Raw genomic sequence first — 12,807 nt, forward strand, 5'->3', positions numbered from 1 at the left:
ATTCCTATATTGGCCGCATTCAATGCAAGTTTTATTCTTAAACTGGAAACTAAGGAGGTGCTAACCAATTGGGAAATGCCTGAATAAACTGTAGTTTATAAATGTCATGGAATGATTGTGCTGCAAGAAATGACCAAGGTACCAGTTTCAGAGAAGCCTGGGAAGTTTTGCATGGACTAATGCAGTGAAGTATTTTAGAATTTCTAAACTTCTTCTTGTGTACTCATTATAAAATGACATTAACTTGTTGGCCTTAATCATATCTTCATATCTCCTAAAACCTTATGTTGGCTAATATGACTACCTTATTAAAAATAGAGGTATAGTTTCTATTTCTGGTAGTAACCTGAGTTGAATATAATTGAGAAGCTAAATTTAAAATTGGCTTTAAAAATGTAAACTGAGATTTATTTTTCTACCAAGGATAGTGATGTGGGAAGTAACTCAGAAACTTTTATATTCTTGGAATTATATTTAGAAAAATTCTGCCCAATGAATCTTTCTAGTCTCTCTCTTTGTGTGTGTGTGTGTGTGTGTGTGTGGAAGCAACAGTGATGTTGAATTATCCCCAGCAGTAAGTACAACCTGAGCTCCAATTTTAAAAACACTCACACAAAAGATGGAACAAAGCAGAAGTAGGTAGCTAAGGATGAATACAAAAGTGTGACATGAACTATACAAAGAATGTCTGTTAGGTAAAAGCAGAGAATGAGCTGAAGTTTTCAAAACAAAATACAAAGGACCATAAAAAAGCACATTTTAAGCATGTCCAGAGCAATATGAAAATCACAGAAGGAACAGATCTGCCCTTAAGGCCAAAGGACACTATTAAGAGAAATGAGAGAAAAGTGGAGCTTTTTGACTCTTGGTCTTCAGTCTGCTTCTGTATCCTATGTCAAGGAGAATGATGAGATTTTAAAAGATAGGACTGAAACATTGATGAGGGAATCAGAGCCCAAGATAGATATAGAAATGGTTTGAGAACAAATTTTAATCCATTATTTTATTTTTAAAGAACATTTTTAGCATTTTTTAAAAGTTTTCAGTTCCAGATTTTATCCATTTCTCCCTCATCTTCCCCCTTCCTGACACAGTAAACAATTTAATGTGGTTTATAGATGTGCAATCACATAAAACATATTTCCATATCGGTTATGTTGTGAAAGAAAAAACAGATTAAATTTTTAAAAAACCTGAAAAAAAATAAGGAAAGTGAAAAATAGTATGCCTCAATCTGTGTGCAGACTCCAACAGCACTTTCTCTGGATGTGAATAGCATTTTTTTTTGTCATGAGTCCTTTGGTATTGTCTTGGGTCATTTTATTGCTGATAATAGCTAAATCATTCACAGTTTATCATCTTACAATATTGTTGTTAATGTATACAATGAAAATGCTTACTTTAAGTGAATTTGTCTTCTGTCCTGTAAAAATTATGCCCCAGGGTACAAAAATTATTTTAGATATAACCATAGAACTAATCAAAAACCTTTGAGGCACCCTAGACAACGAAAAGGTTGAGTACAGGAAAATTATTTCTCCCTGCTTCTCAGAAATCAGGGTATGAAAATTATCAACAATGAACTTGATCTTCCTTTCCTGTCAGATTTGAGGTCAGCGCTCTAAGCAGATATTTTGTGACCATTTAGAAAGGTTATTATGCAATAGAAGACAGCAGTTCAATTTCTGAATTTAATTCAGTTTAATTTAGTTCAATTCAATTGCAATCAATTGCTAAAGAAGGGAAATATGGACAGGAATATCTAGGTTTAAGCAAAACATTTGGAAAAGCCTCAACATGTTCAAATGGGTAAGTTAAAGAACTGTAAATTAGGCATTTTGAATTCAAAAGATGCATGCAGCATAGCTCCTGATTTTTAGGAGAGCAAATAAATGTACTGTTGATCAAGAGGCCAAGAAGTATGGGGCAGCTAGGCTGTACAGTGCATAGAGCACTAGTCCTGAAGTCAGCAAGACCTGAATTCAAATCCAACCTCGGACACTTACTAGCTGTGTGACCTTGGGGAAGTCACTTAATCTTGATTGACAAAAAAATAAATAAATAAAGCCAAGAAGTGTTACCTAATGAAGTAAAGATAAAATGGAGGGAGTATTTTCATAATATTTTGGTGATTTCTGTCCTTAACCCTGCCCTATGCATCATTAAAAATAAAAATAAGAGAAAGAAAAAAATTGAATGAAGATGCAATTAAAATCATTATAATATTTTGGAATGATATGATGGTAAGAAAGTAGCTAATATTTAAAATGGCAGAATTGGAATCTTAAAAAAAAACTTCAATAAACTACAATGCTAGGTTCGATCTAATAATAAAAATTTAAGAAGGTACCAGAACAAAGATCTAAGTGCTTTTGTAGATTGTAAGCTCATATGAGTCAACAGTTCATTGTGACAGAAAAAAAAGTAATGTGATCTTAAACTGAATAAAGAGAAGCATTGTATTCTGAAAGAAGGAGAATTTAAGCAAGGAGCAAGTAACCTTTTGAAGAGGAGTGTTTCAGAAGGTGCACAGATGGATTAAAGAAGGTGGTCTCTGAGATGTCATAACTAAGATTAAAAGTGTTGCTATAAAGAGTGCATGGACGGGAGTAATACTTAAGAAGGCTAGAAATATAAGAAGGAGCAAGACTGAAATCGACTTTGTCTTCTTGTGCAGTGTTACTGCCGTTTGTCCAGTGACCCAGTAGTTGAGAAATACTTTGAATTTGGTTTACATTTTTCAATTGGCTGGTTAATTGAGATATGTTCTTAGGTGATGAATGAATCAGTGATAAGTGAGATGGAGAGGTTTTAACACTGTACATGCACACATGAATGTGTATATGAGTATAGATTTACAAACATGGATGTATATATGAATATAGATATATACACATGCATATATGTATACATGCATATTATGTATATCTATTATATTTCTTATGCACATATATTCTGAACTTAAACACAAAATACAATTAGCTTTTTCTTCTATGTTATAGAACAGGAATGGATTGGATGTCAAACGTTTGATCTCTATCATGAAGAGTTTACTTTTCTTTTTGAGTATAAAATAAATATGATGTACAACTTTCCAACATTTCCTGATTGTGATTTCTTCTGGCATTATTTCTGTTCTCTTTTTGTTTTGGAACTCTATCCCTAAAATATTTTTAATCCCTCCCTAATTAAAAAGAAAAACAAAATCCTTGTTATAAAGAATGGATAGTCAAACAAAATATATTCCAATGTTGGCCATGTCCAAAAATATATGTCTCATTCTAGACTTATGGACCGTAACATCTCTGTGAGGATGTGACTAGCATGCTTGAACTTTGGTGTCCTGGAATCATAGATGGCAAATACTTTTATCTGAGTATTTAAGTGTTTAAAATTTGTCTTTACACTGTTGTTATCACTCAACCAGGAGAACAATTCATATATAATAATATTTTTAATCACATAAGGCTTCATGTAAAACTTCCTTACTATGCATTGTAGATACTCTCCCAGGTGTGTGGATCATATACAACCTGGATTCTTTCTACCTTTTCAGTCTTCTATACCATACCCTCTCCTTGTACTCTATGATTCTATGAATCAGGACTCGATATTCCTTTATGTTACTTGCACAAGATACTCCATCCCCTGATCTTGTATAGTTTCCCTAGCTGTCCATTATCCATCCATTAGGGCTGCCTCCATAAGCTTCCTGGCCGCCATTCCATCCCTAAGCCCCAGGGGGTTCACCACATTATTGCCTGACAGTGAAGACACAGAATCAGCTTTAGAGCAAGTGTAGCTCAGAATCATAAACTCAAGTTATCCAACAGGCTTAGCCTCCCAGCATCAGGGAGCTTAGATGTGTACTGCCACACTAATCTAAAAAGGCTTTGCTAAGACGCACTGCTTTGTGCATTTCCTTTTACCTATTAATTTAATACCCAAATTTAGATTCATTACAAGTAACTACTATTCTCCTATTTGTCAAAGAAAAATTTGTAGTGCTGGAGGCTATAAGATTTTGAGGTGCATCATAAAAATAAATTTCATGTTCTTTCTTAAGTTGATCAGAAGTGATATATTTTTTGAAGTTACTGAAATTAAAACATTCAGGAAACTACAATATAAGAACATATATAATGATCCTAAATGTTCATACAATTACAAAACCCAAATACATATGCCATCCACCCTAAAAAGGGAATATTAGAACTGGAGAAAAATTATAACTTTATTTTATCAATATGTACATTTATATATACTATCATAACAAACTATTTTGAGTATTATACCTAACATACACACACACACACACACACACACACACACACACACACACACTCTCTCTCTCTATATTGAATTTTTGATTTGTAGATTTTCAATGGCAGACTATATATGCATAGTTCATTCTAACTGGTCAACCTTGCCCCAAGCAACCAGATAGTTCAAACTGGAAAAACAAAAACAAAAACAAACAAAAAAAAAGTAACAACAACAACAAAACATGACCTCCAGAGCAGGAGAGCTCCTGAAATCTCAGGTCAACTTTAACATCTCTGTATAATTAGACATAAAAGTTCCCTGAAGAAAATACCAGTAAGAATTGTCAATATTTTGATAGTTTTATTGTTTTGAATTTAACAAGATTAAGAGAGAAATAAATAGGAAATTAGAAAGAACTGCTATAATTTTTTTCAATAAGTGAAAACCATAACTGACATTTTTGCAACCTAAGTTAGTTGTATCTCTCTGTAACATGATGTTTATTATTTGATATAACTTAATTGAAATATCTAATTTCCATGTAATTCAGGAAAAGAAAACCAAAAAGATGGCCAAATGAGAGATACCCTAAGGGTACTACCTCCCAACACACCAAGTAGTACAAATAAGTTTAAAATAGTCATTTTCCTCCTTATCAAATTTATAACACTGAGATTTCTCCAAAAATACCATTTCTTTGAAATGCAAGAACCAAGTACAGTGGAACAGGTTGCAAGGATGTCTGAGGACACCATTAAAAAGTCTTCCACACAGAAACTAGAGCTAGAAACTTGATCTTCAAAGACCAAACAATAAATCCAATGTCTTAAATTCTTAATTGTCAAACAAATATTTCAGAAAAGAGCCTCTTTTTTTAAAAAAGAGGCAATATAAACCAATTTTATCTGATATTTTCCACTTTTTTGTTGAAAAAAATAGCTTTTTTTCAGGCTCCTGTGTAAAAATAAGAAACTTCAAATCTGTGATAGCAAATTAATTATGGATTTATATTTCCTTTGTGAATGTCTTGTTTAGGGCAATACAATTGAATGACTTTGATGCAGTTTTTGTGACTATAGATCTAGAGGGTTATGGTGATGTATGAGGGATGAATAATGGAGGTGCAAAATTTCATCCCTGGGGGAGACTCTAAGTCCAGACACATTTGACTGACATGGAAAGAAAATTACTTGTAGGCATTTTTTGACCTTTTTATAATTCTATCCATGGTTTCTGCATCAACACCTAAACCACTGCCTTTTCTATATTAAATTAAAAATAAGTATAATCTTTGACTATTTTTATGAGTTACTATTTCTCAGTGGCCTCAGCACCTGACTGAAAGAATTGTGTTTTGTTGGTCAAGTCAGGTAAATTCTCTGAGCCTTAATTTGCTCATCTGTAAAATAAGTTATGAATTTAGGCCATTATTTAATATTTCTGAGGTCCATTTTAGTATCAAATCAAGCTTACACAACAGGGATTATTTATAATACTATGGTATATATCTCTACTTATCTGTCTTTTATGATAGTTTTTTTTGTAGTTATTCTTCTGACATGAAATAGATACATATATAGTATTTCAGGCAATAATATTAAACATTTGCAGTTCTATCTCCTTTTTTAACCCTCTCCTATATATTCACTTTTTAGTAGGTTATTTCAGCATAAATTGTAAACTTTTCTTCTCTTATGTCTTATTTTCTCCTTATTGGGTGTTGTTTGTGACTTATTTTTATTCATTTCACATTGCACATTTGTGTTGGATTTCACATTATGAATTCTAAATTAAGTGTCACAAAAAGAGATTGGTGTAGAAGTCAGTAATTCATTGTTTTACTTGACATAAATTCCTAAGATGATAGAATTAGCTGCAAAAATTTTCTGCTGTTATATAAAAGGGTTAGTTTCATTTTCTTAATTTTTTTTAAAATTTGAATTTTAGTGTGGACAAAGCAGATGATGAAGATGATGAGGATTTAACAGTGAACAAAACTTGGGTATTAGCACCAAAGATACATGAAGGTGATGTCACCCACATCCTCAATTCTTTGCTTCAAGGCTATGATAACAAGCTTCGGCCTGATATAGGAGGTAAGCTTCCTTCATTATCATATCATTTTAATCATTTTAGGGAAAAATGAAAAAATATGTAAAATGGTTGTCTTAATGATCTAAATCACAATAGCTAAAGTATTCTTTATGTAGATATATACATATATTTCAGTGTATGTATATATGTAAATACATATAGATATAAACCTATGTAATGCTTACATATATACAAAATATATGTGATGCATACAGAAACACATATACACATATACATGATGCTTATTTTATATAGAATGAAATTGTAAACTGCCTCTTAGTAATTTAGTAATTATTCTTTTCTGTGAATAACACCATCATTCTATTAAGTGGAAAGGTATACCATTTAAGGTCAGAGTAAATTATTTTCATTTGTTTATTTTCTTTTTCCTTGTCAAATTAAGGCCCCTTGACTTGTAGAGTCAGTTACTCTTTACTTGTCTAGGGAAATGAGGAAAATTGATTTTGTCAAATTCTAGGCCATTAGATTTCTCTGGAAAGCCATTTCCAGAAGTAAGATCAGTCTTAGATCTAAAAATCTGAGTAAAAAGACAGTAATTGCAGGTGTGGAAGGTAGCATACACTTAGACATGATTGTCTATCGCTTAAATAATTTTCTTGGTTACAAAGAATAGTTCAATAGGAAGAGTATACTCAGAAATTATCACAATATGAAACAAGGAAATGGAAATATTAATTTTTAATTTTAGAAATGAACATTCCTTTTATGAATTTTCTTTTAGGAAACTGAAATTTCCAATATCTCAGTGGTGAATCAAAGCTGAATTGGCTTCATCTAAGAACTCAAGTCCAAATATATAATTAATTCAGTTAAGGAAAGAGTGTTATTCTGGCACCTGCCAGAATATTCCAACAGTGGAATCTGTTGAATGGCCTGACGCTTAGAAGTGATGTTATTTCAATAGTCAGTTGAATTTAATAAAAATCCCTGAACTTGAAAAAAAATATTTCAATGTTATTAGTATTATAGCAAAAAAAGAAACAATAGCTTTAACTTTTTAAATTTTAATTTTTGATACAGATTGACCACTGCTTATTATGGTGTAGTTGAAGATGTTATTATTTTATTTTTTACATATTGAAAGAAAATCCCCAAAGCTTTCTTCCAGTTCCTCCATTCATTGTGTGTGTGTGTGTGTGTGTGTATATGTATGGCTGTATTCACACACACACACACACACACACACACACACTCACACACTCTCTCACACACACATGCGTGTGTATATCTGTGTATGTGTCTATGTTTACATGAATATGTATGTATGCACATGTGTGTATATCCAAGATACCTTTATCTACATATAATACCATGCATAATACTCAATAAGTACAAAACATATTTCTGTAGCTATATCTATAGGTTTATATATGTATATATGTGTATGTATGTATGTACCTAAACATAGATAGATGCATGCACACACACACACACACACACACACACTGATAGAAATAGATATATAGACCCATCATCTGTCAGTCTCTGTCTTTGTCTCTCTCTGTATCTCTCATTATGTGTATATATATATGTACATATATATTTATAAACATAATATATAAATAATTTAAATCTCTATATTTGAAGCAGCATGACATAGAGAGAGAAAGATAAAAAGCTGGCCTTAAAGTCAGGACTTGGTTTAAAGTCCTGACCATGGTACATCCTGGCTGTGTTATCTTGGACAAGTCACTTAACTTATCAATGCTCTAGGTCAGAGGTATAAAACACATGGCTTATAGGCCACATATGCTGAGTGTATCCCAAACCAGATTAATATAATTGGGATATCTTTGACAAAACAAGTAAAGACACAATAAAATGGATATTACATTTTAAAACTAAGAAAATACATGCCCCACAAGTCCCCATATGTATTGATTAATGGTTCTTGTTTTAACAGTGATACCACTGTTCTTGGTAACTCTTTAAAGCTATACTTTATTGAGAAGGTACCAACCTGCATTGGTAGAGAGATTTTCCTCACTGCAGAATCCCCATATCAATGAAGTTACATGCCCAGAACCTACCCAATATAATCTACTCTTAATATATGTTATCCAGGTATAAGGCTTTACTTAACATTTTAAGATAGTGATTTTAAAATTTAAAGTTGGTTTCAAATCGTCACACCTTGGCAATTCGGGTTGCTTAAAAGAACCTGATTTCTTTTTTTGCTATGCTGCTGGACATTACATCATTGTTGTTCCTAGGGATGTTTCTTTTAGTTAATTCATTTCCTGAGCTATTTTACATTTTCCTGAACTATCCTTTAGGACTCTATGGTCTTCTCAGATATAAATAATAATTAATGATTACTAGAAAACCATCTGCTCCACTTGGCATATGCTGGTGTCCTTAGACAACCAGTCATCAAACACGCAGTGACCCCGGAGCTGAGTTTTACCAAAATAGTTTACCACTTCCCACCACTTCTTTTTAATCACCCTGTTAATCATCATTCTGGACTACACTTTTGAAAGCTCACCTATCATTTCAAAATCATGCAAAGAGGATATTCATGATCTTCTGGGGATATTTGCAAGAAAACTATAGCACACATTCCTAATTTCTGGAGAAATGAAAAAATAACAATGTCTTTTCCATTCTGTTTTATTTTTTAAATATTAAGAATAATGGTAGCTAATTAAATATACATTGGAATTCTACTCAAGATAACTGTGGTATTGACCTTTATCCAAAAGATTGCAATTGCTAAAATATTAAAAGAATTTTTATGATAAGGTAATTTAACCTATAAATTAATTCTGTAGAAGAGACCTTAAGATTCAATGTTACAGCAGCTTCAAAAAGACTTCGTGGTTTTCAGAAGCATGAAATCACAGAAGCACAGCTGGAAAAGACTAGAAGATATTTAACAAAACCATTCATCTTATGTATGTCTCTCCTTGACAAAACCATTTATAAATGGTCAAGCATCTTGACCACTAATTCGTGTTGGGAAACCTATTGCTTCCTAAAGAAGTTCTTCCAGTTTTAGAATTCAAATTATTGGGAAATTTCTTAACATAAAGCCAGTATCTGCTTTCCTACAACTTATACCTATTGGTATAATTTATTTTTTTTTTACCACTCAGAATAAGTTTTACTTTTCCCCATGTTTTAGGAATTCAAATATTTAAGAACAATGTTTGATTCTTTATTAGTTTCTTATTGTCTAGGCAAGATAAATATTCAGAGTTGCCATAAATATACTTGATATGGTGTAGGCAACAACCTCCTTGTCATCCTTTTTCCTTTCTTTTGAATACCTGGAAAGTGCTAATATCACTGTTGAACTGTGGAAACAACAGTTAAAAAGAATGTGTCAAATAGGGCCTTCTTGGATTAGAATATAAGGGAAGTCTCATATGCCTATTTTTGTAAATTATTTTTAAATTATTAAGTCTAAGTTCATAAACATTTATTGTATTTTAAATGATCTTTCACTTCCTTCTCATTATTGACTAATGTTGCTATTGATCAACTTATTTTGCACATGAATTCTCTAGCTACATCTTTGTAATAATTATTCTTTCCAATGAAATCAGATACTTTGCATTTAACACAATTGCTATAACAATAGAGAACTTGGATTCAAATTCTCTAATCCAATATATTATCTACCCATACTTTTGTTCTACAAATCTGATAAACATGTCATTTATGCCTTCATCTACAACAGGACAAAACCTAAATCTTTGAAGCATTCCTTAGAAAGCATCTTTACAACAAGACAGCAACCTGTTGATAATTTGATTCTGTTTTGCGGTTGAGTTGTCCAGTCCTTTCAGGAAATATCTTACTGTAGTAGTGGTGGAATAGAAAATTTTTTAATTGGAGGATTTTTATTTGGATCTCATCGATACTAAAATATACTGTTTGTGTCATGTTGAACACGTCACATTAAACCAATGTGCATCAGAAAAATGAGAGGGTTGGGTTAAGTGACTTCTAAGTGCCCTTTCTAGCTCCCAAGCTATTGTTCTGGATCTTTCCAACTTGTCTACAAAGGAGTTTGTCAAATACTTTGCTGAAATCTAGCTATACTGTATTTTCAGTACAGTCTAATAACCTTGACAAAAATGGGTTCTATTTAGCATAAAAATTATGGGTTGCAATAAATTGCAATCACTGAGCAATTATGCATTTTTCTGTGTCCACTCATGCTTACATACATTAACTAGCTATAGTTTAAAAGCCCATCTAAAAAGATACATTAAAATTTCACTATAATTATTGTCACAGTGATGCCCATTTCCTTCTTTCTGGAACAGGAAGATTTTTTTTCCTATTTGAAAAAAAATTATCATTTATTCAACAATCTTTTTTTTTCAATTTGAATTCCAATTTGTTTTCCCCTCATTCCAGCCCCTCTACCACCCACTGATAAGTCTAGCAATATGATTCCCATTATACATGTGAGGTCATGTAAAACATTCTCATATCAGCCATGTTGCAAAAAAAAGCAAGAAAAATAAAATGAAAAAGTATACATAAAGCTGTACTCAGAGTTTATCAGTTCTCTCTCTGATGGTGACTAGTATTTTTCATCATGAGCCCATTGGAATTGTCTTGAATCACTGTATTTATTAAAGTAGCTATTTCTTTCACAATTGATCATCATTAAAATGTTGCCTTTAATATGTGCAACGTTCTTAGTTCTGTTCATTCCACTTTGCATCAGTTCATATAAGTCTTCCCATGTTTTTTTCTGAAAGCATATTGTTTGTCACTTCTTATAGCACAATGGTGTGACATTACAATCATATGCCACAACATGTTCAGCCAGTCCCCAACTGATGGGCATTCCCTCAGATTCTACTTCTTTGTCACCACAAAAAGAGCTGCTATAAATATTTTCGTATATATTACTCCTTTTCCTTTTCCTTTAATGTCTTTGGTGAAATTGCTGCAGCAAAGGATATCCACAATTTTGATCATAGTTCCAAATTATTCTCCAGAATGGTTGGTCCAGTTAACTCCACCAACAGTGTATTAATGTACCTTTCCCCAGACACACACATATCCCCCCCAGCATTTGTAATTTTCCTTTTCTGTCATGTTAACCAATTTGATAGGTGTGAGATAACGTCTCAGAGTGGTTTAATTTTCATTTCTTTAATGAATAGTAATTTAGAACATTTTTATGTAACTTCTGATAGCTTTGATTTCTTCTTCCAAAAATTTACTGTTCATATCCTTTGATCAATTACCATTTGGGAATGGGGTCTTATTTTTCTAAATTTGTTTCAGTTCTCTATATATTTGAGAAATTAGGCCTTTATCTGAAGCTGGAGTTCTTAATCTGAGATCTGATTATTATACATACATACATACATACATACATATATATACATGCATACACACATATATACATACACACATTACTTATTATATATTGTATATATATTATATATATATATTTATATTGTACATATGTATATATGCACACAAATGTAAAACTATTTCAATGCAAACATTATTATTAGAAGAGATCCATAGATTTTACCACACTGCTGAAAAGTTCCATTACAGCAAAACAAAAACAAAACAATTTTTTAAAAAAGGATAGAAATCTATGAACAAGAGGATAGATCACCAAAACCAACATATATCATTTCCTATTTTATGCAAATGTATAAATGTAATTATAAGATATACAATGAATCTAGGGAGATGAGTAGTTCATATAAATGAAGAATAAAATCTAAAAAAAAACCTCACTAAATTGCAATTCAAATTATACTATGGAATGTAAATATTATTTATGTGCATAATAAGACATAGTATAGCTCTCTCTGTAACATGGAAAACTACCATCAGGGTTACAAGAGATCTATTTTATATTTTCTCATTATTGACTGGAGAAAACAAAATTACATGTGCAATAGAATTCCCTTATAATAATGCTGTAAGAAAAATCAGGATAATATCTACAACTAGAGGTTTTCTAAGTCCAAATTGAAAATATGCACCATAATTTAATTTGTGACTAGATGGAATAATTTGACCTTCATTATAACAAAATGTAGGGTATATGAATACATGTATTCATATATGTAAAATATGTGTCTATATACATATATAATACACACACAGAAAAATGTACATATATTCACACATATATGTGAAAACAAATATATATATAATATTAAATAGATTATTATATTAATTGTTCTTAGCAATATTGTAATTATTAACTAGTAATATAACAATTTGTAGATGAACCTAGCAAACTTATTAATTGGACTTCATAATGACTACTGAATAATATATAACTTACGGCTGGTATAACTTCACTAGAATTTGCAATGTGCTAAAATCTGTGATTGCAAGAAATAGATAGCAAACATGTCTACTTTTTTAAAAAATGAGGTAAACAATGCTTAGTGTTTCTTGACTATCAAAAATCAAATTATTCTT

At 31.5% G+C, this 12,807-nt stretch overlaps 1 protein-coding gene across 1 annotated transcript in view; it reads left to right on the plus strand.

Moving 5' to 3' along the window:
* The window catches only part of GABRG1 (gamma-aminobutyric acid type A receptor subunit gamma1), a 101,328-nt gene that overhangs the window by 21,741 nt on the left and 66,780 nt on the right, over positions 1 to 12,807 (plus strand). The window contains exon 2 of the mRNA XM_020990714.2: positions 6,214 to 6,362. Coding sequence (XP_020846373.1) covers positions 6,214 to 6,362 — 149 coding nt within the window. The remainder of the gene's footprint in view (positions 1 to 6,213; positions 6,363 to 12,807) is intronic.

The sequence above is a fragment of the Phascolarctos cinereus genome, unplaced genomic scaffold, assembly GCF_003287225.1.
Source record: "Phascolarctos cinereus isolate Bilbo 61053 unplaced genomic scaffold, phaCin_HiC Scaffold_9;HRSCAF=440, whole genome shotgun sequence".
In the NCBI taxonomy this organism is placed as follows: Eukaryota; Metazoa; Chordata; class Mammalia; order Diprotodontia; family Phascolarctidae; genus Phascolarctos; species Phascolarctos cinereus.